Source organism: Sebastes umbrosus, chromosome 2, assembly GCF_015220745.1.
Source record: "Sebastes umbrosus isolate fSebUmb1 chromosome 2, fSebUmb1.pri, whole genome shotgun sequence".
NCBI lineage: Eukaryota > Metazoa > Chordata > Actinopteri > Perciformes > Sebastidae > Sebastes > Sebastes umbrosus.
In genome coordinates this window covers 4474109-4501506 of record NC_051270.1, presented here as the reverse complement: position 1 = coordinate 4501506, position 27398 = coordinate 4474109, and the positions used below count along the sequence as shown (strand labels likewise).

The window sequence follows — 27398 nt, the reverse complement described above, 5'->3', positions numbered from 1 at the left end:
TGTTTACATGAGTCTGAACAGGGAGGATTTATATCTTGCTTTAGCTGGGGGACCCGAGGATAGTGATCTGTCTCTCTGTCTGTTCGTTTGGTTTTAGTTTAGAGACGCATGTCTTGACAACTCCTGACTAGACTGCTGTGAAACCTGGTATTTAAAGGGTTAAAATCCTTAATTAATATTTATTAGTGATGATCAGGACTGATGTTGTTTATAAAATTGAACTCAGTGAAAGTGGAAAATAATATTAATATATAGTATTTTTATAGCAGTTTTTTTTGACACTTTTTCCCTCTAAGGACACCAGAAGCATATTTTTTAAAGGGTTAATTAGATAGCGAGCTACAGCTGATAAGAGCTGATACAAGAAGAAAACGATATGAGTAAAATATAATAAAATAAACTCTCGGTTGTGTAGCTACAACAGAATGTACTGCATGTTATTGTACAATAAAATGGACATTTTCTCTCTGTTTCACCTCCTCCACGACAGCGTAACCAGCAGCTGTCCGTCCTGTCTGAGGTGTCCCGACAACCGAAGGGGCTGAGTGGCTGTGGCACCCTAAGGTGGTGGGGCTGTACAAGCTCGTTCTGCAGAACAGCGACTGCAGCTCCACCAGCCGCGAGGCTGCCGTAGGAGCGCTGCAAAAACATCACTGTAGGAGAGGCCCGGGTAGGATGTCACCATGTCCAAAATTAACCGTCTGATTTTATTTTGGTTGCTTTGGAATTGATTCTTCTGCTAGAAAATCAACAGAGACACTCATGTGATGTTTGTCCCTCCCTGCCAGTGGGCATCAGTGCTGAGTGGTGTGGTGACGGAGCAGGAGAGGATGCTGCCCATCCTGCTGGATCTGTTAGACACCAACAGCGACATGGAGCTGAGACCTCTGACCGGCCTGCTCAGGAATCTGGCCAGACACTCCACCAACAAAGACCACATAGGTAAGACTCCAACAAGGATTACTGGAGCGGGTTTCAGTCCTCTTTGGGCTGGAAACTCTCTCTCTGTGTGTAGTGGGTAATAACAATAGACAAAATCTACTTCGCTTTGAGAGCTTTACTCAATTTGTTTTCTCAAATTAGTTTTAAAATGTGTTAACAATCCAGCCCCAGTGCCTTTTTCCAGATGTATCCAAAGACAAGACAGTAAAAGAGTAACTAGGAGCATCTGTTAAACACCACATCGTAGAACTGCATTTGGACAATCGGCTTTCTCCATTAAGGGCTGTAAACTCTGGAATACTTTACCAACTAAAATCAAATTAAGTCCAGATATAAAGCCAGAGCTGTATCCATTTTTAGCAAATTGTACTGTCAATTATCAAGGTGTATTGTGGTATTATTTAGTGTGGGTCAGCCTTAAGACAACCTCCCCTCGCTCCTTCTCCTCGCAGCTAAGAACATGGTGAACATTCTGGTGTCCAAGCTGCCCAGTGACGGCCTTCAGAAAACGCCATCCAGCGAGGTGGTGGTCAACATCTGCGGAGCCCTCAATCACCTGGTCACCTGCAGCTCCTTGGCAGCCCGTGACATCTCATACTTCAACGGTCTGCCGAAACTGCTGGGCATCAAGACGTCCCATGATAACAGGTAGGACTCACTAAATATCAGTGTGGTCCGGTGAGAAAACAGAGCTGCTGCTTCAGAGAGCAGGATGAGTACAAGTTATTAACTCATGATGAATGTTAAATCTATGAAAACGGTTTTATTTTGCATGAAAACCTTTTATAATTGGTTAATATTTTTTAGGTTGCACAATCTTTCAGTTTGTAAGCTGTGACCTGTGTTTGCTGTCAATGACTTTACATATTCTGGAGCTGTTACTGCTCTCCCCTCTGGCCACCGGCCACACAAACATATGAACTTTTGTTAATTTGCAGGTCATTTTAGAGTGTTTATCACTGGGTTATCCCCCCCTCTGCTGCTTTGGCATTTCCTCCTGGTTTCTAACCGTCTGTCACTTTGTCTCTGTTCAGCTCTGGGAGTCTAAAAGCTGCCAGAGCGGCCTCAACTGTCCTCTGCAACATGTTCCAGTACAACAAACTGCACAAAGACTACAAACTGGTGAGACCCACAGCTGCTGATTCCAAGATGCATTATTTAATATCATCCATATATTGTATTCTTCGCTGCAAACATGTCAGAGAGAAGCACATCGCTACGCAGCAACAACAACAACAACCTCAAATCTCAGAACCCATCGGTCCTGATGATGATTTAGTCCTCTGTGGGCCATGGCCAATACTTTGGGTGTAGCCAGCGGATACCCAGATAACGGATATACGGACAAGACGTCCTCTTCCGTGCGCTGGTCATTGTTTACAGTTTACAGTTGAGATGTGAGAATGGAGTTTGAGTTGAGAGAGAAGATGCAGATACATTTTTATAAAACGAATGAAAAGCTAAATCGTCATGAGTCGATGGGTTCCGAGATTTAATTTCAGCCAATGCGTTCTGCCTCTTTTGCTGTCCACCGACTGTTTACCTGCATTCAACCAAAGCCCGCTCGAACGTGATTGGTCAATACTACGAACGGAAACCAGAACGCTTCCGATGCCAAATTCTTGTCCCATTGCCTACAGATTCCACATTCATATGCAGATATCTGTTTATAGAAATGTATTAGAAATTTGTAAACCGATCCTCCTCTTTGTGAAGGCGGTGATTAAATTATAGGGTGTAATGGGTGGCTGCTTCAAACAAAAAAGTGTTCTTCTTAAAGGTGCATCAATTGATTTTTGGGCCACTATGGGGCAGGGAGGTTGATGACAAATGTAGTTCTATTTTGGTCTCCACCAACTCCTGAGGGAAATATCTGGCTCTTTATGATGGCGAGGAAAAACTGTCATGTCCATTTTCAAATGGGTCCCTTGACCTCTGACCTCCAGATATGTGAATGTGTGAGGGTTTTTGCCTAAAAAAAAATGTCCCAAAAATGCCCATATAAAAGTCTGTAAAAAGATCTGAAAAATAGTCTGAAAATGTCCAGAAGATGTCCAAAAAATGTCCAAAAATAGTCCGGAAAATGTCCGAAAGAAAGGCGGAAGAAAAGTCCGATACTGGTATCATAGTAAACTATAAAACCTGATGAATCTATCGGTACCAACCATGTCATACTAACTTGTCAAGGAGGTTAAATAACGCTCCAAACTTGTGCTAAATTCTGGCGAGGAAAAACTGTCATGGCCATCAAAGGCCATGACAAGATCAATCTAACTCTGACAATCGTCTGCAAAGCCCCGATTTTTTGATTGTTCTAAAGATTATCTTTACAGATAGTCCTGTGGTGTGAGGAGTGTTAAGAGTGTTTTTCTTTTTCCCAAAAGAAACTGCCAGTTACGTCTGGAAATGGGGTTGATGTGAGCAGAGTCTGAGAACTAAAAGACGCTGAAACGCTCCCTGGAGCTGCACCGTTTGGTGATAATTGTTGGGTCCTACTTGGACACCAATCCTTAAAAAGGGGTCATCTCAAGTTGAAATCATGGCTCCTGACAACCAGCAGAACTACAGGTTGCAAAGCAGAAGACACATTTTAACTTGACATTATAAATTACGATGTCAGCTTGCATTTGGAGCGAGGGCTCCATGTCATAGATGTGACCCCACATAGCCATATATTTTATGTGTGCTGGAAGTAAAGTGTTTTATCTCTTGCTGACGGGACTGACCACTTGACCGAAGCACACCGGAGTTAACTTGGAAGTGCATGAGTGCACCATAGTTTGTTTGAACTGCAGCAGCTGAAGAGTTTCTGTTGGGCCGCAGCAGCAGCGAGGGCTGTTATTTCTCTCTGTGCTTCTGGTTCCTCACACCAGTGATTTCTCTGTGGTCTCCTCTTTTACAGTGTTTTGAGAGAAGGACCACATTCTTAAGCACATCCATCATAAGAAAGATGGATTATAGTCACTGAAAGGCCTGTGGCTCTGGTCCTGAGGCAGCCAGAACATCGCTAATTGCTTTCAGTGATCTCTACAGTACTGTCTCTGTCCTGTGACCTGACAGCCACCTCACTGTTGGGATCTGAGTAAACTCAAGTTGAGACTCAGATCACTAAAGTCTTCATTAAAATAGTTGACTCCCGGTGGCAGTCAGGACATTCACCCAGTATGCCCTGGTCAGTGCTCCTGTTTACGCATGCTTGGTGGTGTTTGTGATTCAGTGTCTTTGGCTTAAACGACAATGTGTTTTTTCCTGCTGGTCCGTGGCACTTTGCCCATGGGTGTGTAAAGAGAACTGGATACAGCGTTGGAGGCGGGGGCCCCGTTCATCTCCATGGAAGTTGCTCAGCAGCGCATGAAGCCAAAATGTCTGTCGGGTATAAATTACTCGGATCTTCCGTATCCATGGGCCCATAGAGGAAGCACACAAGCGTTTCCTTGACCCTTAACCTCTCAGGTAGATACTACTGGTATCATATGAAACTATAAAACCGAAGGAATCCATTGGTACCAACCATGTCATAGTACCTTGTTGGGAAGGAGGCTAATTAACGCTCCAAACTTACACTAAATTTTGGCGAGGAAAAACTGTCATGGCCATGTTCAAAGGGGTCCCTTGACCTCTGACCTCCAGATATGTGAATGTAAATGGGTTCTATGGGTACCCACGAGTCTCCCCTTTACAGACATGCCCACTTTATGATAATCACATGCAGTTTGGGGGAAAGTCATAGTCAAGTCTGCACACTGACACACTGACAGCTGTTGTTGCCTGTTGTTAAAATGGTTATTTGTTGCCTTCATATGGAACTTGTGAGCTCGTGGTTGCGACATGGGAAGTCATGTACACGGTATTCTTGGCGTTCAAGTGGTTAAGTCGTGAGAACACCGCTGCTAGGTAACGGCAACATGGACGCTATTGTTGGTGTCCATCGAGACTTACAATTTAGCAAGCTAGCGAGCGGGTAACATAATGCAGGAAATGTAAAAGGCATAACAATAGAGAAAAACAGGTCCCGTTTGGATTATCAACATTTTCCTCAGACATATTATAAAAATTACGAAGAAAAACTGTATATTAACGTACCAACCACCGAAAATGAACTTATATTGGCCTCCACCATTTTTGAAAACTTCAGCAAACACGTCACGACTCGTGATCTCGTTGCTTTCAGAAACTTGTTGGGGTTTTCAAATGGACTCTAAACACGACCCCATTTGAAGGCAGCTTAATCAACCCTCTCAGATTTACTTTGTTCTGTAAAACCTGCAGAACTTAATTTCCCTTTAAAAGTGTTATTTTTAAGTCACAGAACCAAAAACAACATTGCACTGTTGCTATGGTATTCACGCTGCTGTTGTGTGAATGAAGACATGAGACTGAAGTTAATATAGAGAGCAGAATGTGTGGGCGTTGGCTGACATTGTGCTCTAAACGTTTGTCTCCACCAGATGGTTTTCTAGTCTACGTCTGCACACATCTGTTTTTTATCCCACTTGACCTCCGCTCCTCTCTTCCTATTGGTCCTCTTCTTCTCTCCTTTGCTCTGCTGTTAGCCTCTGGTCGTGCCTTATCTGAGGATACTTGGCTAATGCAGAGCAAATATTTCTCTCTGGCTGATAGCAATTAGATTGTAGAGTTACTAAAGTTCGTCTCTGCGTTGGGGCGGCTCTCAATCTGCCTTCCCATGCATTGGGAAATCAGTGGTGATGCAATTTGTACTCTAAACATTAATCTTTTCTGTTAAAAATACACAGGATTCAGAGAAAGCAGTGATAACCACACAGCTTTAAAAGCAGGTCGAAAGTATCTAGTAAAATATATACAGAGAATATCTAGTGAAATTTGTATGGTCCAAAATCTGTCAACCTTGTTGTTACAGTAGAGTCGGGATACTTAAGGATTATAAGATGTTGTCTTGGTTTAGTAATCTTCAGGAACCATGCTTGATTTATAATTGTTAGTACTTCCCCAAAACAAGCTACAGATTTTTCAGTAGATGCAGGAGTTCCTTCTAATCACAAGATGTATAGTGGTTTTAATTAATTTATTGGGCGTGTTATTAGACTGACATTTTATCCTCTTATAAAGTTAATATGACATACTGTATATATGTGTTATCAAACAGTGGCTTATTTACACATCGAGCAGATACATAATCATTCATTTGTTTGTGTCCACCTGATGAACGTAAGTCAGTATTCACTCTCCTTTTAGCTCTGTTTTTGGTCTCCACCAACTCCTGAGAGAAATATATGGGTCTTTAGCTGCTAAATGCTACGCTATGTTCACCAGCTAGTAACTAACATTGTCTGTCTGTTGTTTGGCGAATTTAGCCTCCGTAATGTGACGTACTTCGAGTGAAATAGAATATGTTTTGCGGGCTATAATTATTACATTATATACAGATATACATTACATCACAAGAGGGATTTAATCAAATTGTTGGGTTTGGTTGGGACGATACATCTATCTCACGATTTTATATGTATTGCAATTTTTTAAGTATTGCGCTTCAATATTACGATTTACTGTGATTTTTGTTAACTTTTTTAACACTAGACCATGGGGAAAAAGTTGAATCATACACTTCTAGGGACTTTTACTTTGGAAAATATCTAAATTAATACAGTAAGAATGTTTGATTTTCAGCATTTGTGTAGTCAGAGATGTCCTGAAGTCAAATATATCAGTCATTATTTATTACATTTTTTCCAACAACCAAAACATCAAAGACATTTCCTTCAAAAATTAGTGGTATTTTCTTTTTAATTTATAAGGGACTAGTAATGTTTTATACTTCTGGTGAATATAATCCAATCAATCTTATTTCCATACATGTATTTTGTATTTACAATTCGGGAATCGATTTTCCCACCTCTAACACTAGTAGAGTGTCATAGTTTGAAGCGTAGGATCACTGACCAAGCTGCTGTATTTGACGAGTTGGGAATGACAATAAGCTGCTCACCAGCGTAATTTATTTATTTATTTCAGTCTCAATATGAAATAGAGCAGATTTAAAGTTGCTACCTGGCTGCCGTCTATTGTTGCTTCTCCAACAACTGTGCTGGAAAAGGAACAGTTAAGAGTTTCTTATCAGCTGTTTAGTTAACGAAGAAGGAAAACCCCAGGCCAATCTTGCAATTATTGAAAGAGGGAATGAACTCAAAACAGAGAATATGTTAGAACTCAGAACAAATTGGTTATGAAGTTGATAAAGATCCAAAGTGAGTGGCTAACAGGATTACATGAGCCTCGGCACGAACAAGAGTAGCCGCTCCTTTTATAGAAGGATGTTTTACCAATCTGCTGTGGAATGCCCAACTCATTATATAATATAACACTTCCTTTAAAGCCCACTGTTATGGTTTGTAATTGTAAGTTAAAGAAACACAGGAAAAGCTGACTCAACAAAACTACACTTCATTTTAAACACGTAAACTCCTTTATTTTTGTCTAACACAAGTGACGCCACTCTTTCTCTCTTCTTCTTCTTCTTCTTCTTGTGAGGATCCTTGTTTTACCTCCTGAATACTCTGCTTGTGTCTGTCTATTACCGACAGCGTCTGGCCGGGGTTTAGTTGAGTTTTTAGTTTTTTAGTGACTGCTCTCAGCTGGAATGCAGAGAATCTGGCTGAGATCTTTTGGGTTTGTCTCTTTTGTGCCTTCTGGGATGAATAAAAGACAAGTTAAGTTATGTGGACTTGGCAGTCTCTGAACACTGTTGTGTTCATCCTGTAACCCCCCCCACCCACCACTACCCACACATCAGCCCCCGCCGAACTGAACCTGACACAGCAAACAAAAGCCATGTGTTTATGTGTCGGCTGGGTGGCCATGGTGAAGTTGTTGCATTCGTTGGATATCCTGTTGTGGGCCTGTCCTCAACCGAAGTCTCACACCAACCTTGCTGCACACACCCTGGGCTGTCTTCACAAGACCCAGTACAAACAAAGTGGTCTAAAGCAAAAATATCTGGAAAACTACTGGACAGGCTACCATGAAAATTTACTGCTTTTTGTGTCTACTCATGGTTCCCAGAGGGCGAATGCTTTTGCATTTTAACTACCCATGAGCTCTAAGCGTTGACCTCATCTAAAATAAAAGGCCGACAGAACTTCCTGAGCTACCCCCGAACGGAAGAACATAATGACCGAGTGGGGCAAAATGTACCTTAAAGGTCCCATATCATGCTCATTTTCAGGTTCATACTTGTATTTTGTGTTTCTACTAGAACATGTTTACATGCTGTAATGTTAAAAAAAAACTTTATTTTCCTCATACTGTCTGCTTGAATATACCTGTATTCACCCTCTGTCTGAAACTCTCTGTTTTAGTGCCTTTCAATAGAATTGCAACAGAATCGCATTGCTAAGCAACAGTTTGGGTCCATGTTTATTTCCTGTCAGCTGATCTCATTAACATTAACATACCAGGAATAAACTGGGACACATTTAGAATGTTTACGTTTAAAACCGTGTAATGGTTTAAATATTGTATATTTGTGACATCACAGATGGACTGAAATCCTAACAGCTTGTTTCAAACGCACAATTTCTGAATACGGGCTGTGTGTTTTTCTCTGTATATTGAGCGCCTCGATACTTTCACAGTATTTATATAGCACTTAAACCTGCTTTATAATATAAAAGACATGAAAATCTTACTTTTTACAATATGGGACCTTTAAAGGGAGATTTGTCAAGTATTTAATACTCTTATCAACATGGGAGTGGGCAAATATGCTTACTTTATTCAAATGTATGTATATATTTATTATTGGAAATCAATTAACAACACAAATATTGTCCCTGTCGGGGATTCTTTCACAAAAATGACCGGCTCGCCGTACATTATCCCTTACATAACGTCTATGATAATAGTGTCAATAATTCAAGTATGGTCTAAAAGTTGTCTGGGGTTTCACTATGTAATGCCTTATAGGTGATTAAAATAACTTTTTCTAAAAACAAAGGAAAGCCAGTGTGATGACGTTAAAATCAGAGCGATGTGGCAGCAGAGTTATGAACAAGCTGCAGGAGAGTAAAGACTCAAATATGCAGGTGAAAAGTGCATTATGAGAAATGCAACTGGGAAGTTAGAAAGGTAACTATCTTAGTGCAGACAGAGCAAGCAGCAGAGGATAAATGTCTAGCATTACGTCATTCTTTGGAAACACTGTTTTCACATCGTTAGTCAGTATTTGTTTTGTGTCTTTATGTCTTTCAGAAAGGATTTGCCCGACGAGACTTCACAGATGTCACCATCTAGGCTGCAGCACATGACCTGATTCATTCTGAGCTTTTGACCTCAGAGGATCGAGATGATTGCCGTGACGAAAAAGACGAGGATTTACTGAGCAGATTAACAAACTGTGATCGACCTACAGTTCAGGAAGATGAAAAATGGACGGGGAGCCAATGGAACGATGGACTTCAAAGTTCGTCCTCTTCCAGGTGGCGGTGTGTTTAACTTGGCTGAGCTTGCAGCAGATAGCCTGATGATGACGGGAACTTGATGGTGTCGACACATACTGTGGACTTCACCCCCAAAGCTACCGTAATGCTCTGTGTGTATTAGGGTTGTTGTGAAATGTTTTTTTTTACACTGATTCAAGTTATTTTGAACTAATGTTGCTGATAGCTCGACAGACAATAGTGCCTGGTGATATTTTGTACATGGATAGGGATACTAGGGATAGTATCTCGCTAGGCTCAAGGGATAGCAATGTTGTTCAGTCAGTCCGCCCATTTGGTCCAGACTAGAATGTCTCGACAACTATTGGATGGATTGCTGGATGATTCCCGTCCTGAATTATTGTCCTAGTCACCTGACTTTGGTGATGATTATAATCTTCTAAAACTTTGGTTTCTGACCAAATACCTGCAGAACTAATGACATTCCCATCATCAATGTTAGCATACTAACACGCTAAGCTAAGATGATGAACATGGTAAACTTGTTTTTTCTGCTAGATATCAGAATGTTGGCATCGTTGTGAGTATGTTTGCTTGCTGACGTTAGCATTTAGCTCAAAGCACCAATGTACCTAAATACAGCAGCAACTCACAGAGTAGCTAGCGGGGCTGTTTCTGTTCTTTTTTAACAACTTCAGACGTGTTTTTCTTTCAGATGTTAACCATCAAAGTTATTAAATATGTCAGGAAAAAGAAACAGAAAGCATCTCCAGATTTCATTTAAGTTTAGATTTAGCATCAATTCATAATATGTTCATATTAGATTTGTTTATCTGCCTATTTTCTACTTGTATCTTGCCCGGGGTATTGGAATTATCTCATGCACGGGAATAGATGCATTTAATTATCATGAATCATCAAGAATAACCAGTGTTGGGGAAGCTACTTCGAAAGTTTCCGCCAGTGTATTGCAAGCCCGGCGGCCCACCGGGTCTAATCATCTGGGATTTCTGTATTTTTAAGATGTTTTTTAAACTAAAATGTGTTTAACAGGTAGTGAACTCCTTTAAGGAACAACTCATTGCGTAGGTTGTGTGCTTAATGATAGCGTGCAGTAGAGAGAGAGAGAAGAGGCACATGTTGTGTTTCTTTACTGGGACGTTTGTGTGTTTTTTGGGGTGACAAGATGACGGGTTTCGGCCAGCCAGACGGCCCGTAACGTTAGCGAGTGTGCACTTGAGAGGGAGAGAAAGAGAGCGTCCATGTGTGACTGACGGTGAGTATATGAAGTTATCAGTAACGTTATAGCTGTGAATGTAGCAGTGCAGTGTGTGTACGGTTTAGGCTGTTGGTTAATAAATGCTACAACTCCCATGAAGTTCCCGTCACCGTGTCTTGCTTGTCACCTGCATGGATGTATAAAGAGATCTGGATACAGCGTTGGAGGCGGGGCCCCGTTCATTCCTATGAAAGTTACTCAGTGGCACATGAAGCCAAAATGGCTCGACTTCCGAGTGGAAAAGTACTCGGATCTTTCAGCGATCTTCCGCATCCATTGGGCCCATGGAGCAGGCGTAGTAGCGTCCGATAGGTCACATGGCTCGGTCACAGGATCAAAGCCGTCACGCTGTCGTCACAGCTTGCTAACTCCGCCTCCCAGCCCTCGCTCCAGCCTCGGTCTCGGTCTCATTCACATGAACCGAGGAAGGGAAATAACTCTGGATTCAGCTATTATTGTGTTTTACAACTTTTAAAACCTAATGATTTAAATAAGGACTATTAGAGTGTTCGTACTGGGAAATTGATTCACCTAAAAAAATGATCCGCTGAGTTACAGATATCTCTTTCCCAATGTAAGTCTATGGGAAAAAGTATTTTTGGGCCCAATGGCATCACGTGACGGACGTAGACGTTGTAGTACCGCCATTTGGCCACTACGAAAATAGGCATCAATGTCGTGGGGGCTCGGTCACCTGTGGATTAAAGTGAAGGAGTTAGCCCCGCAGTTAGCGACAACGACGGCTCAGACTCGCTCGCCGCCACTCTGAGTTTTGCTCAGCAAAGGAGGTTCAATTACAGTAGAGAAGAAAATGGTAAAATAAATATCAGGAAAATCATTCCTTTCCTTTTATGGCCCAGAATTGTTTGTAGTTTCAGTAGTTAACGACACAAAAAAATTAAAAAAGTAATTTAATGTGGCAGTAGGCAGAATATTTTTGGCATCATTGGGCAAAAATCCCATAATAACCTTTCAGCATATTGTAATTCAAGTGCATGTCTGAGAGAAAACTAGACTTCTGCACCTCCTCATGGCTTTCCTATTGGCTGTTCATTCAACTGAGAAGACAGCATGAGGGGCCACCATGGTATAGTCTAAGAAAGGAGCTTCAACCACACTTCACCAAACATCACATTATGGGCCAAACAACTGTTTGTTTACCATTTGAGAGCTGTGCAGAAATACCACTAAAGCACTAAATGCAGGTTATTAGCCTGTCTTCACTATATAGTATCCTGTGTTCACAATGAGCTAAATCATGACCTTGAAAAGTATTCTGTATGTGCAGTGGAATAAGGTTAGAGAAAATAATGTGTTTAAGAAATAAATGAGATACTCCTACTCTGTCCTATATAATCAATCCAGTCAAACAACATTTGATGAAAAGAAGGAGCCTCACAGTAATGCCTGCTGAGAGGCCCGTATACGAGCCAGGGAGGGGATTTCTCTGCAGGACGTGTGGGGGAGAGCGCCGTAACCTCCAGACCTGACGGAGGAAACTGCAGAGTAGCGGCAGCTTTACAGCTCTTATCTAGCAGATGGAGGAAGGGAGGGGCTCAGGAAAAAAAGGCCGGGATCTGCTGTGGGAAAAACTGGAGAGAGGGGCTTCAACAAAGACCACCCACCTCCCTGAAACAAAGTGAGCGACTATAAGAGTTCTATAAGGCGAAAAGATCTCCGTTATGCTGCTGGACTTTTACATCCATTCTCTTCCAAACAGATTTCAGGGCGTGCAGTTGTTTTAATGTGTTTCTTTCTTTTATAAACTGTATCCCTTGAACTCCATTTTTGTAGTCCACACATGCCAGCTCGCTCACTGGTCCTATGCTATTGTTACTCTCTACACTGACAAGGCTGTAATCTATCATGTTTACAGCCTGATCTGCAACACCAAGTGGCCAACGAATCAATTACTGCTGCTTTAACTTGAGTGTGCATGGAGCTATGAACATTATAATGATCATAGTAAATATTAGCATTGTTAATAATTGGCTGATTTAAGCTCACTTATAGCAGCTTTGTTCATGTGGGAGCTGCTGACTGGGCCATTTTTTCACAGCGGTGGACAGAAACTACAAGTACCTCAAGACTGTATACTTTCTGTGCTTTTGTACTTTTTACTCCACTGCATTTATCGGTCAGTTACAGTTTCAACTTTGCAGATTTTATAAAGAAAACATATGTTCAGTTTATAAAAATAATCATTGTTCTAGGTTAGCCTCTTCCACGTTTACCATAGACCTGTTTTTGTCTTTTTTAGGGGGGTAGAGGGGGTCTTTAGAGGGAGATAGCAGGTCAAAATAAATAACTATTAAAAAAAAAAATTGTCCCTCCCTCTCTCTCTCTCTCTCTCTCACTCTTTCTTAAAGGGGAGTTTTTCCTTGCCACTGTCGCATAACAATGCAATACTCATGGGGTCTCTAAATTATATAGTACGGTCTAGACCTGCTCTATATAAAAAGCATCTTGAGATAACTTCTGTTATGATGTGACGCTATATAAAAATAAATTGAACTGAATTGAATACCATTTGTTACACAGATTTTGTGCTAAATTTAACCCTTTTTTTTACCACTCAAGAATTGATAAAGATGATTAATAATTCCTCCAAAATACCACATTAAGACACCAAGACCTCGAGGAACACCATAGAAAAAGCCATGCTGTGATTTGGGATCAAAAACTTTTGACATTTGGAGATTTCTGCAAGAATTGCATTTTTCAGCTATTGGATGGCGAGCACTTCTGTTGTGTAAACTGCTCAGAAACCCCCTTATTTTCAATCTACCTAGTAAAGCCATCCATCCTCTGAATGCTCTAGGTCTCTAGTTTGTGGCTGTAAAGTTTCATGAGGCTGTGATTATCCTAGAGGTCACCACAGGTCATTTTATACAGTGAGGTCAAATTTTTTTTAAAATAGTCTCACTACAATGAAATGTCTCCTATGGGGACTAACATCATCACACATGAATACAGTTGGGCTCATTGGATCCACAAGAGTCTCAGCTTTACAGTGATACCCAATTTATGTAATTCCAGACTGTTTAGGGACCCCAGTATGCAGAAATATTCATTTTAGAATAGGCGAAAATAACACATTTATACTGCATTAAAAAAAACTATGTGATTATCATAAAGTGGGCATGTCTGTAAAGGGGAGACTCGTGGGTACCCATAGAACCCATTCACATATCTTGAGGTCAGAGGTCAAGGGACCCCTTTGAATATAACTGAGCATGGTACAGCCTCTGAAAGTCGGCTGAGGTCGCCTCAAGGAGTTAAAGAGCACTTTTCGTGTATAAAGTCGTTAGCCAGACTTCACCGGGCAACCTGTTGGTGTTTGATGCACAATATCTGACCTCTCTGATCTCTCTGTTAGGGCATCTGCAGTAAAAAGGCTGGCTGTGACACCATTACGAAGCAAGAAGAACAACAGTAACCGGTGGGTACTGGTTGTGGAGGTAAGCTGTACTGGCAACGAGCCAGTCTCCCCCCCTCAGGGAGCTTCAAGCTTTCATCCACTTTAATCACAGCGGTTCCAGAGCAGCAGCCTCAGAAACCTCAGCCTCAGACAGAACATTCCTGACCTCAGTCACACATACCAGCAAAAACTCCCAAACCTGCTCATGTCCACTGAGGCTCTGACTGACGCCTATAGAATACTATAAATGGAGTTAATCAGTGACTGAGTGGATATTACTAGAACCTATATGGCACCAAAATATTACCTCAGCATCAGTCCATTTTTTTTTACAGGACTGGATTATATAATTTTTTTCAATTTTTAAGATTATTTTTGGGGCATTTTTGCCTTTATTGAACAGTTTATGTTTTGACGTTGACGTTTTAATTTATTCCACACAAGATGGCTGCTGCTCAGATGGATCTTCGCTGCCCTCTTGTGGCAGCACTACTGACCCTACAAGTCTAGGATGCTTCACATGGTTGCCTTGGGTTGTTCTTGGTGTTTAAATATCTCAGCGATAACATCCCAGAACTTCAATAAAGTGTTTCAGACAATTTGTAAAAATGTTTTTCTAACTTTAAAACTATGTTCAAAGTGGTTCCATATTGTCTTTTTTCCCCCAAATGCCTCTGTAACCGGTTAGGATAAAATAATAATGTAATGTTGTTCCGAGTGTCAGTTGTGTGGAATGGGATGTGATCCACATAGTGGACTTTCTCGCCATAGAGTAGAGTACCTTCACTGCACATAACAAATCACATCAGTCAACATAAACTCTCTATTTTTTTTCCAAATGAGTCCTCTTGTACCTTTTTAATTAACCTTGCCATTAATAGATTAGGTTTTTTTTGTGGTATTTGCTCATATAAATTGGATCCATGTCCCACCCCAGGGTGTCCGCAGATACCTAAAATGTCTTATGGTATGTTAAACTGTTGTTCAATATTGAAGGTCGTAAGATGTCTTCAATGGTCGTATTATTTTTAGTGTAGTATGTCAAAATAAAGTCATATAGTATGTCGAAAAAAGTGATAAATAATCCATAATATAATATGTTGAAAAAATTAGGAAAAAAAGTCATATTATATTATGTAAAAAAAGTGATAAAAAAAATTCATAGTATAGTATGCAGAAAAAAAAGGGGTACAAAAGTCATGGTGTAGTTATGATATAAAATACATCAATAAATACACCATTCATGAATTTTGCGCTCATGCGACCGTAGTGTAGTTTGTTTATAGCCTAACGTTAGCTTTTTACTTCCGGCGATTGCATTCACACTTCAAAAATCATAAAGTGGTGTTCATTTGTGTAGGTATCATAAATGTGTGTTTGCCACAGAGCTTATTTTCTGCAATAATCCAAAACCAAATGAGAAATCCCATTGGCTTTATGTCGAGGGAACCAGGGTGATGCTAACTTCCTGGTTGGCCTACAAAAATACCTCATCCCTGGAGCACTCTATAGATCTCCCTTAACGCTACACACTGTTCCTTTAAGTTTAAGTCCAGCTACTTATGACTGACTGGACATCCCATGATGTCCGAGCTGACTCAGAACATTCAAACAGCGAGCGATGAGTGGTATAACACATTTTTCCATTTATTCACGCAAATAAAGTCCAATGACATCATTTTCCTAACAATAAAATAATCATCAGATCACATTTTTTTAAAAAAAACACCATAGAACAAGCAGATAAATAGTGTGATATCCCTCTCAAAAGTGCACGATCAATTTGGCAGCAGAAACACCTCATATGGCTCCAGATAACAGCAGCACCCAGGTGCTGCTATAAGCCACCGACTGTTCACATAGAAATCATCCATCAAATCATCCGACTCGTCCCTTACATGTTGCAATAACCAAAAAGCATTAGTTTAAATAATTACGAACCACAGAGAAGGTTTCTTGTACATTAAAAGTCTGGCCTTTCTCCTCATGTGTTTACCTCAAGAATCTAAATAAAGATGATTACAGATTTAGAAACTAAAAGGACAGTCGCAGAGGTTTTAAAGGTTTTAAAATCTATCTGTTCATTATAAAAATCTATTGAAGAAGTTGAAATACTGCACAGAGCAACAAGGCTGGAAAATGATAACTAGACTGATGTTGGCCTTTTCTATAATATTGCAAGTAGGGCTGTCAATCGATTAAAATATTTAATCGTGATTAATCCCATGATTGTCCATAGTTAATCGCAAATTAATCCTACATTTTTTTTATCTGTTCAAAATGTAGCTTAAAAGGGAGATTTGTCCAGCATTTAATACTCCACATGGGAGTGGGCAAATATGCTGCTTTATGCAAATAAATGTATATATTTATTAATGGTAATCAATTAACAACACAAAACAATGACAGATATTGTCCCTGTTCTGCATTTAGCACAAAGAAATATGCTCAAATCTAGGGATGTGCATTCAAAGCAAAAATACTATTCGATAATTAAAATATTTCCGAAAATCACCGCACCGTGCCACACATGTTTTACCGGTAGTAACATTACACTACCAGCGCCTGCAACTGTTAAAAGAAGGGAAAATATACATTTTTTAAGACAGGATGCAGATAGTCACACAAACTAGTTGATTTCTTTTTATGATTTTAATGACTATTCGAAAAATTCTAAATCATGACCCCTCCCTACTCATATCATCACATGACTTGCCCCAAACTACATGTGATTATCAAAGTGGGCATGTCTGTAAAGGGGAGACTCGTGGGTACCCATAGAACCCATTTTCATTCACATATCTGGAGGTCAGAGGTCAAGGGACCCCTTTGAAAATGGCCATGACAGTTTTTTCTCGCCAAAATGAACGTAAGTTTGGAGCATTATTTAGCCTCCTTCGCGACAAGCTAGTTTGACATGATTGTTTTCATAGTTTCATTAGATGACAGTATCTTCACAAGAAATTAGTGGCGTTAAAAGTAATTTGCATTAAGGTGTTATTATAGCGTTAACTTTGACAGCCCTAATTGCAAGTAAAAGCAACACTTACAATGAGCTTACCCGCTGCACTGTATGTCTCCAAATGTAAACACAGTTAACCGTCTCAATCTGAGGAGTCCGCTCAGGCTACAATGATGTTGGTACATTTGAAAACACTGTTAGCTTACGTGTGTTTTCATCCACTTTTTCTAATTGTTCTCTAAAATATTACCATTCACAGTGAAAGACAAATGGAAAAGAAAGACGTCTTCTTCCTTCTCTTGATTCAGAAATGTGACTGAACAACATTTTGACAAACGGCTACTGTAGGTTTGTTACTCCGTTGGTCATTTCTTCTGTTGCCTTTGCCCCTCTTGTTATTTCTGCATTTGGTGTCGTCATTAACATCTTTCTATTTCTGTGGTCAGACCGTTAATTTGATGGTGGGTCATAAATCTGCTAACCGAGGCTAGCTGCTGACTTCCTCAGTCTAATAACCATCGTATGCTCATGCTCAACTGAAACATTTATATCAATGCGACCAACGACATTCACATAAAACAGGAAGACGATCACAGAAGAAGTGGTACACACTTTTGCATCAATGCACATGGGTCTAAAAAAAGGCACAGATCTGGTTAACTGCAGAGCCAACATAGCTGCCTCTTGGCCGAAATTTAACATTTAAAATTTCCGGCACAAGCCGACATGATGAAGCTACAGTGTACGAATTTGTTGATTTTTGGTTGGCTGACTTAAGGTGCAGCATATAGCATATCTTCTTCTTTTTCTTGATGTTGTCATCAGACTCCCTTTCAAGTATTTTTACGTCCTCTCACTCTCTAGTTAAATTTTTTCTCAGATATATATACATACATATATACGTACATATAGCGAAGAAGTTTACGTTGGACCCCACCCAGAACCGATGTATCCCTGAGACCTGGTTCAGTCGGGTCCTCTGGTCTGTTAGAGGACATCTACAGCTACGTCCCATGTTCACAAACGCCATCATCTGCTGAGAGCCTCCACTATGGCTGCTAGAGGGTTGTGTCGCAGCAGCTCTTGTACTTCCATACAGTTGCTGGTGAAGGATGATGGAGATGCCCAGTGGATGCAAAAGCACTTTTTTTTGTTCTTGGAATCCTGAGAAGAGAGGAGGTCCCTTGCCCCCTCTAAATACAGTATTTGACCACCACTAGTTAATGAGGTGGAGGTTGAGGAGTGGTTGAAATTGTAAAATTGTCTTTATTAACAAGCTGCTTTTATCCAGGAGATGGGACTGCAGCCCTGGTTGTGAGGTTGAGAGGTCTGATGCTCTCAGCGGGTCTTCCTGTAGTAAACGAAAGCTGCCACCAGTGCTACGGATGCTACGATGGCGACTGTCCTCCACCGAGGAAAACCTCTGATCACCCCCTCCTGGAAAGATCAAGACAGCAAGATTAGGAGCTCTGGATCCCACTGACCAAGTCCATACAATGAAACCATTAAGCCTTCAAGCACAGTAACACACGACTGACAGATCTTTAAAAAGGACACTCACCCAGCCTCCCTGCTGAACGAGCCAGGTGTACAGTTGCTCTCTGATGACCTGGAGAACCCAGCTGATCACTGTTCTGATGTTCTCTAGATGGTTGGTAGTCAGTGCCTTTAAAAACAAACACCAGTCAGAAGACACCGAGGGTGGGCAAGACTTTGACTGTAACCTGTTTGGTTCGCTTAAAACGAACTCTGGTCCGTTTGCCTGGTTAGTTCGGTTCGTTAAGGCTGGTGTGAAAGCTGTCAAGTGAACTCTGGTGCGGTACCGAACAACTGAGACCTCCTGAAAAGGTGGTTTCTCGGTTCCCAGCGGATTCTGTCGCGGTTTGTTTGTGGTGTGAACGGGGTCTGATATTAACCTTTTTCACTGCCTGCCACTGTGGCATGTAAGTATTTTTGTTTTGTCTGCCACTCGGAAATTGTATCTGAAATCTCTGCGCTAAATGAAGGAATAACATTTTAGATCTCATGTCATTTAATGTACGATATATTTTACATAAAAACATTATACGCATGGTAAATTACGGTGTTCAAATTACACCGTGGCTTCCAGGGGAGCCCTATGTTGTACACTGTACTGTACTTTGCTATTGTCATCTGAGATATCACTTTCACAATCAAATTCTAATCAGTTCATTCTTGAATCCAAGTGGATTTTTATGCCAAATTTTAAGAAATCCCCCCCCCACCCCTTCAAGACATTCCTGAGATATTGTGTTTACAAGAATGGGTTGGATGGACGGACGACCCAAAAGCGTAATGCCTCTTGGCCACGTCTCTCGCCGCTGTGGAAGCATACAAGTCAAAACTTTATATTTAGGCCTGATAGCCCAGAGCTAAGTGGCACTACAGGGAGATATTTTTCTATGAACAAAAAAGTTCTGTTCACTTTTTGACTGCAGGGTGGGACTCTTAGAGTTCATGAGAGGAGGGGGAAGCATGGTTTTGGCCACGGGGCGCAGGGAATAAATGGTTAAAAATAGTTCCGTTTATGAAAACACGCAGTGAAGATCTCCAGTCGAATCCCGTTAGGCAAACCACTTACAAATCTAGAACAATTGCAGCCCTGTTGAGAAGCCCTGCCCTGTGGGATACGTGTTTCTGTGTGTTACCTTGTGTATGAGTCTGTAGGCCAGATGGAAGAGAGCCACCACTCGACCCCAGTTGATGCCATCAGCGAAGATGCTCCTGGCCACCTTCATGAAGATGTCCTGAGCACAGTTGGCCTGAACCTGGTTGATCAGTCTGACAGGAAGAAATGAAAAGATTCAAAAGTGACAACCAGGGTCTGAAATGAACCTTTTTCACTTCCTGCCACTGTGGCAGACAAGTATTTTTTTATCTGCCACTTTTGAAATCTCTGCGCTAAATGAAGGAATAACATTTTAGATCTGATGTCATTCAATGTTCGATATATTTTACATAAAAAGCATTATATACATGGTAAATTACAGTGTTCAAATTACACCATAGCTTCAGGGGGAGCCCTATTTTTCCTGTGTGGGAGGGTACTGTAGCCTACACAGTACTGTACTGTACTTTACTAGTGTCATCTATATTGGTTATTTGCATAAAAACTCACAATTCAAATGATTATGATTATTTAAATATTTGCTTTGATTAAAAAAAGGTCAGAATTCTCTCTCTAATATCTATTTTATATTGCTGTGAAAACATCTCCTTCAAACAACTGGATTTATTCAAGTTTCTCACCAAAAACGTGATTTTATGAGATTGTATTTGAACACATCATGATAACGTTGTAATTTACCTTTGTCTAATGGTCATTTTTACTGAGCAGAGCTAAAATGTCTCATAACTGTAACTCAATGGCACATATTTAATCATATTTAACCAAGCAGGACTGAGCTGCCCACCGGCAGGTAACATTACCAACACACATCCTGCTGATTTCAACACAGGTTTGTTCACAGTGTCGCATTATCAGGGAAAAAACAGGGTGCGTCCCCTCAGGTTTAGTAGCGGCATGCTATTGAGCGTTTTTTTCTCTCTCTGCCAAACAAACTGAAAGATGATACGGCGTGCGTATGCGTCATTGTGCATGCGTAACTGTGGGAAAGGCATCAATACAGTGGAATCTATAGTCACGGAGGCATGAGATGCCAAGGAATCGGACAACTAGGAACCAACGAGAACCGATTCTCTATTCCCATCACTAGTGTTTTCCCTGCCTGCCAAAGTGGCGGATGACCTGACGATTTTATCCTCCACTGCCAACAATTTACACGCATTTGGCGGGTGCTAATTTTAGACCCTGTTACCATTACTACTATCATGTAGTAATGGTAATGGTAAAGGCAGGGTCTCTGCAGATACAGACACTTGTTGTGGGTCAGAAGTTTGATGATTGAGAGGGATTAGTTTTGTTTGAGTCTATTGTTTTTTTTTTTTTAGAAGAATCCTGTTCATTGTGCCTTTAACCAATAACCAACGGATCTGCTGACTGATGCGGCCATCCAGTTGTGTTTGGTCATGATGTGCAGCTTACCGTTGGAGCTCAGTGTTCCTGTTCATCTCATCTGCAATCTTGAGCAGCTGTTCCACCACTTCTTTGACTTGTGGGTCCCGTTGTTCGTTAGGCCGTCCTCCCAGATGCTCAGAGGACACGTGTCGGTCGGGCTCCTCTGTGTTTATACGTTCTATCACATACCTACAGTAGGACAGGGAAAACATCACATATTGAAGCGGGAATTTCATACAAGAAAGACTTTGAAAGATAACCACTTGTAGGGATGCACCGATACCGATACCGATACCGATACCAGTATCGGGGTATCGGGTCCGATACTGTGCTCATGTACTCGTACTTGGACTCGCAAAACGGCTCCGATACCACTTTACAGCAGCGCGACGTTAACCTCTCATCACCATCTTTCGGGTCCTCACGCTCCACCTCCCCGATGGTGCAGGTGAGATGGGCCGGTGGTGCGCCCGACCCCGCTGGACCGGGATCCCACCTCAGCCAACGCGCGCCGGCCCTGACTTTCATTGCGCCACGGGGTTTTGCTTGCACCCACTGACTCTCGCGTGCGTTAAGACTCCTTGGTCCATGTTTCATGACGGGTCGGGTGGGTTGCCAACATCGCCGCAGACCCCTGGCGCCTTTTACGTGGGCCGCTGCACAACGCGGTTGGGGTGCACTGAGGATAGCTCGTCCCGGTCGAAAGTCGCACCGGTAGCAGGGAGCCCCGTCATGGTGCGGCGAGGTCCGGGCGGGGAGCGCTGTAAAGCTGCGGCCGCGAGGGTCTTTTGTCACAGAGAAGTACTTGTATCGGTACTCGGTATAGGCGAGTACCCAATGTAAGTACTTGTACTCGTACTCGGTCTGAAAAAAAGTGCTATCCCTGCATTCCTAACCACTTGATTTATGTCATTCAGGCTGTTGAAGCCTCATATAACAAAAGTTAACAAAAATAGCAATAAAAAGTAATATCGAATCGCAATACTTGAAGAATCAGCTCCCTAGTATCGTGATAGTATCGAATCGAGAGATAGGTGAATCATCTCAGCCGTAGTAATCAGTAGCAGATCAAGTGACAATGACACTGGTGAACTGTATTGGACTGAAAAACCTGATTGGAGAGTCCTTTATCAAGATCAAAATAAGTAAGAAGGTAGGACACAGTATACAGCTCAACGGGCAATAATCAAGTTTATTATTATTATTCAAGTTGTAATGTAATGAGACTTACGCTCTGAGGACCACTGCTCCTTGCTCCAGGATGGGATCATCAATCACATCTGGAAGAATGAGAAGATTGATTAAAGGTCCCATATCGTGCTCATTTTCAGGTTCATACATGTATTTTGTGTTTCTACTAGAACATGTTTACATGCTGTAATGCTCAAAAAACACTTTATTTTCCTCACACTGTCTGCCTGAATATACCTGTATTTACCCTCTGTCTGAAACGCTCCGTTTTAGTGCATTTCAATGGAATTGCAACAGAATTGCGTTGCTAGGTAACAGCTTGGGTCCAAGTTTACTTCCTGTCAGCTGATGTTATTTACATTCACTGCAACAGGAAATAAACTGGGACACATTTAGTGTGTTTACGTTTAAAACCGTTTTATGGTCTAAATATTGTATATTTGTGACATCACAAATGGACAGAAATCCCAACGGCTTGTTTCAAACGTGCAATTTCTGAATACGGCATGTGTGTATTTCTCTGTATATTGAGCGTTTTAATTGTTTAACAGTATTTATAAAGCACTTAAACCTGTTTTATAATGTAAAAGACCTGCATATCTCACTTTTTACATTATGGGACCTTTAATACACATACAGATAATAATCATTTCTATCATTGACACTGACACTGTTTGTTTAAAATGTATAGAAAAGATGTGTCACATATTTCTTTCATATTCTAAATAAAAAATAACTTTCTTGTTATAACACCTTAAAAAGCTTATGATATCATGGAGAAAGTTATTTTTTAACAAGATATGTTCATGTGTTCAATGTTCTTTATCAGTGAAAGTGAAACTTCACAACTATTTCAAAAGTGACTTTGAAAAGTTAGTTTCGGTCTTATATTCTTAGTTTCAGTGTTTATCTTTTACGTACGTCTGCGTCTGACGTCACCATCCCTATGATTCCAGTGGGAATTCTTTAGACCTGTTTTTAACCTCATTAAGTCGTCTTAATTAATTATTTTTGATAGCCAGGTAACATTATCTCGTCGTGATGTTTGGTCTCATAACACTAATAATTGTTCAATACATCAATTAAAGTCTGAAAAACCTCGTCCAGCTTCTTTACAGCCACCAGCAGACCTGGCAACCCACTCTGACTCACCCTCACCGGACTCAGGTCAAAATCTACCTGTTTTATGACCTTATTTACCACCAGGTGAACTCAGGATACCTGGCAGAGCAGACGCAAGGCCTGTACTGTTCTTTAAGGTGCACACATTAATTCGGCATATATCACAATAAGATCATTTCACCACTTTTATTTAAATAGTGATAAAGAGTACAGTACACCTGACATGGCTCCGCTTACCTTCCCCTCCGACGGCGCCCTGCAGCTCCTCCTGCGGCTCCGTGTCTCCGGCTTCTCGCTCCTCTTCCCGGCGGTCCGACATAATAACTAGAACTTTAACTGTCCGCCCGGAGGAGCGAGCGACGGATGAGGTGGATGAGATGTTTGAGGTTCAATATTTAATGTTAGTTCGGTTGAAATAAAGTCACACAAGTCCGGACGACGAGTCGGCTCCGTGAAAAAGTTTTCTCCTTCCAAGCAAAGAAGAACAAGGAAGTGACGCGGAAGGAAGCGCGCTCTGTGGCCGCCGGGTGGCGCGCCTCGTTTTACCCCGAAGGCCGAGATCCAACCCGGCCGCTACACCCTCCTAGTCCTCCTGGTCTGTGGTGGAAAGTCTTTTTTTGCTAAACTTTTGAAATAAAGTGTTGGAAAAAAAATAAAAAATAAATAAAATAGAGAATTAAAAAAAATGATAAAAAAATTAAAAATTAAAAATTAAAAATAATAATTATAATAAAAAATGTTTTTTAAAAAAGTTAGAAAAATTAAGGAAAATTTAAATTTAAATTTAAAAATTAAAAAAATTCAATAAATTTAAATAAGAAAAAAAAAAAAAAATCTATGAATACAAATTTAAAAAAAGTTAGAAAAATTAAGAAAAAAAAGAAAAATTCAATAAAAAAAATTTAAAAGAAAAAAGAAAAAATAATTCAAGGAAATTTAATTTAAAAAGTAAAAATATATTTTAAAAAATATTATTTTTTTAAAAAAAGTGTACAAAAAATGTAGTATATATATACATATATATATATATATATATGATTAAAAAATTGTTTTTGAAATTTTAAAAAGAAAAGAAGAAAACAACTCCGGCTGTGGTCGAAAAGTCTTTTTTTGCTTGGCCACGTTCCTAACCATGGATGGACATTGTATTGAACTTTTGAAATAAAGTGTTGGAAAAAAAAAAAAAAAAAAAAATAGAGAATTAAAAAAATGATAAAAAATTTAAAAATAAAAAATTTAAAATAATAATAATAACATTTTTTTTTTTTTTTTTTTAAAGTTAGAAAAATTAAGGAAAATTAAAATTAAAATTAAATTTTTTTAAAAAATTAAATAAAAATAAAAAACACAATTTAAAAGAAGTGAACTCCGGCTGCGATCGAAAAGGTTTTTTTTGCTAAGCAAGGTTCCTAACCATGGATCGACATTGTATTGAACTTTTGAAATGTAGTGTTGGAAAAAAAGAAATAAAAAAAAGAAATAATAAATAAAATAGAGAATTAAAAAATGATAAAACATTTAAAAATAAAAAAAATTAAAATAATAATAATAAAACATTTTTTTTTTAAAGTTAGAAAAATTAAGGAAAATAAAAATAAATATTTTTTTTGGTAGGCAAGGTTCCTAATCATGGATGGACTTTGTATTGAACTCTTGAAATAAAATGTTTAAAAAGAAAAAAGAAAAAAATCTAGAAATACAAATTTAAAAAAGTTAGAAAAATTAAGAAAAAGAAAAATTAAATTAAAATTTAAATTCAATAAAAAAAATTAAAATTTAAAAGAAAAAATAATTCAAAGAAATTTAATTTAAAAAGTAAAAATATATTTAAAAAAACATTTTTTTGAAATAAAAAAAAACATTTTTTTTTTAAAATTTAAAAAATTTAAAATTTATATGTATCTTATTAAAAAATTGTTTTTTTAAATTTTGAAAAGAAAAGAAGAAAACAATATATAAAGAAAAAAAATAAAGAAAAAAAAGTTTGAAAATAAAGAAAAATTAAAAAATTAAAATAATTAAAAAAAAAGAAATTCAATAAAAAAAGAAAACACTAAAAAAATTAAATTTAAAATAAATAAAATATACATATAAAAAAATTAAAAAATATATATGGTGTTGAGATTCAAGCTTTTCACCATCCACCACCGGTCTGCACACACCCATGCTCTGTGCATTAATTTGTGGAGGCACGCCGACAGAGACATTTTATGTCTCTTGTGCTTGTCTGGTTCACTCTCACCATACATTCTTCAACCCAGTAGGCACATTGTCAATTCATGTAAAAGGGCCCATGAGGGACATGAGGATGATTGCTTCAGCAGGCCCTCCTTGTTTATCCACCTTGACCCTATGAATAACATGCATGAGCAAACATGCATGGGGCCTATAAGGAACCAATGGAGAAACATTAGCCTTGATTTGGAGTCATGGTTGATGACTATAGGTCCGATACTTGCTCTCCTTTCAGCTCTGTTGTGCTCTCCAGCAGCTCCTGAGGGAAATCAAGAAGAGGAGATCAATCTTTGTTCACCAGCTAGACAGGAAAGTAGATGGCTGGAGAGTCAGTGATGATTCTCTATGGGTTCATCACTATGACTGACACCTTTCACATTACACATTTGATGCATTATTAATATAATGATATTGATTACTGCAGCTTTACCTCGTACAGAGCCCCTGAAGACTGTGTGTTCTGTCACCCTTACTGATCCATAGGAACAGTCGGTGTGTTGGTCCAGCCCAGGTATAATACTTTGACAAGGAAACTCTCTGCAGATCCCACAGAGACTTTACATGATTTATTTATTGCTCATTCTTCCTTTCAGAAAGCTCTGACAGTATACAGTCACTAGCTGCAGCTGCTCTGCAGTGCTGGATGAAGCTGCTTCAAGTTTCAAGTTTGTTTATTTGTCATATGCAGAACAATTGCAGCGAGCGGTTGTTGGTCATGAAAACCTTGGGTCTCAGGTACCCTTCCACAATGCTCATTAAAAATGTATATATAGAAAAGGAAAATCACACAAGTGAAAGCATAATTTACATTTTAAAATTAAAATAGCAGTATTTCAAATGGATAAGCTGTATATATTCAAGTATTTGATCCTCTTATCAACATGGGAGTGGACAAATATGCTGCTTTATGCAAATGTATGTATATATTTATTATTAGAAATCAATTACCAACACAAAACAATGACAAATATTGTCCAGAAACCCTCACAGGTACTGCATTTAGCATAGAAAATATGCTCAAATCATAACATGGCAAACTGCAGCCCAACAGGCAACAACAGCTGTCAGTGTGTCAGTGTGCTGACTTGACTATGACTTGCCCCAAACTGCATGAGATTATCATAAAGTGGGCATGATTTTTCCTCGCCAAAATTTATCATAACTTTGGAGCATTATTTAGTTATTTAGTATGACATGGTTGGTACCAATGGATTCATTAGGTTTTCTAGATTCATGTTACACCAGTATCTTCACTCTTGCTTTAAAACTGAATCCGCTACAACCTAAAAATTGCAAGTTGCTTTAATGTGTTAAAGAAATTAGTGGCGTTAAAACGAATTTGTGGTAACACGTTATTACCGCGTTAACTTTGACAGCCCTAATATTTGTATATACTTTATTATACAGTATAATAATTCTATATGTAGCTGGTGTTCCCCTTTAAATCGTAGTGTTTTTCTGTTGGACTGATATTTATTTATTTATGGAGTATTCCCACCCCCCCTAAACCACAACAACATCCTCCTTCCTGCCCCAACACAAAATATAATATAATACCATGTTGGTTCAGCTGATCTAACTAGAAAGACTTGTTGATCTGAGGTGAAGACAATTACCTACCTTAGAAAATGCACAGGCCACAATAACAACACTTGGGTATATATAATTCAACCGAGCTGCTTTTCCCATATAACTGTGATTTTTTTCTGATTACTACAGTTCATTAACACCAGAGTAAAACAAACCAGATTTAGTGGGTTTATATTTAACATCTATTTTACAATCCACCA

The 27398-nt window shown here is 39.6% G+C and overlaps 1 protein-coding gene and 1 pseudogene across 3 annotated transcripts; one reads left to right on the top strand and one right to left on the bottom strand.

Annotated features, from left to right (window-relative positions):
• Window positions 1–10737, top strand: part of LOC119474632 — a 34878-nt pseudogene extending 24141 nt beyond the window's left edge.
• On the bottom strand, window positions 279–23960 carry zgc:153993 (uncharacterized protein LOC767645 homolog). Of its 3 annotated transcripts, none has more exons than XM_037746760.1 (6): window positions 23611–23960; window positions 22292–22340; window positions 21088–21249; window positions 19691–19823; window positions 18549–18687; window positions 279–291 (listed from the first exon to the last, which is right to left on the bottom strand). In XM_037746760.1, coding segments are annotated over exons 1-6 (567 nt in total). In that variant the 5' UTR covers window positions 23693–23960; the 3' UTR covers window positions 279–289. The 3 variants fall into 3 exon arrangements, with proteins under 3 accessions (XP_037602688.1, XP_037602697.1, XP_037602677.1); XM_037746769.1 differs by lacking the exon at window positions 279–291 and adding an exon at window positions 7415–7426; XM_037746749.1 differs by lacking the exon at window positions 279–291 and adding an exon at window positions 17082–18458 and having other exon boundaries at window positions 18583–18687; window positions 23611–23959.
• Window positions 23961–27398: the final 3438 nt, after the last annotated feature.

Bases quoted from the DNA above. Each gene is read 5' to 3' on its own strand.
- zgc:153993 (XM_037746749.1), bottom strand. From the start codon at position 23,692: ATGTCGGACCGCCGGGAAGAGGAGCGAGAAGCCGGAGACACGGAGCCG. The intron at 22,341-23,610 runs GTAAGCGGAGCC...TCATTCTTCCAG, and splicing joins GGGCGCCGTCGGAGGGGAAG to ATGTGATTGATGATCCCATC. The intron at 18,459-18,582 runs GTGAGTGTCCTT...TGATCTTTCCAG, and splicing joins TCGTTCAGCAGGGAGGCTGG to GAGGGGGTGATCAGAGGTTT.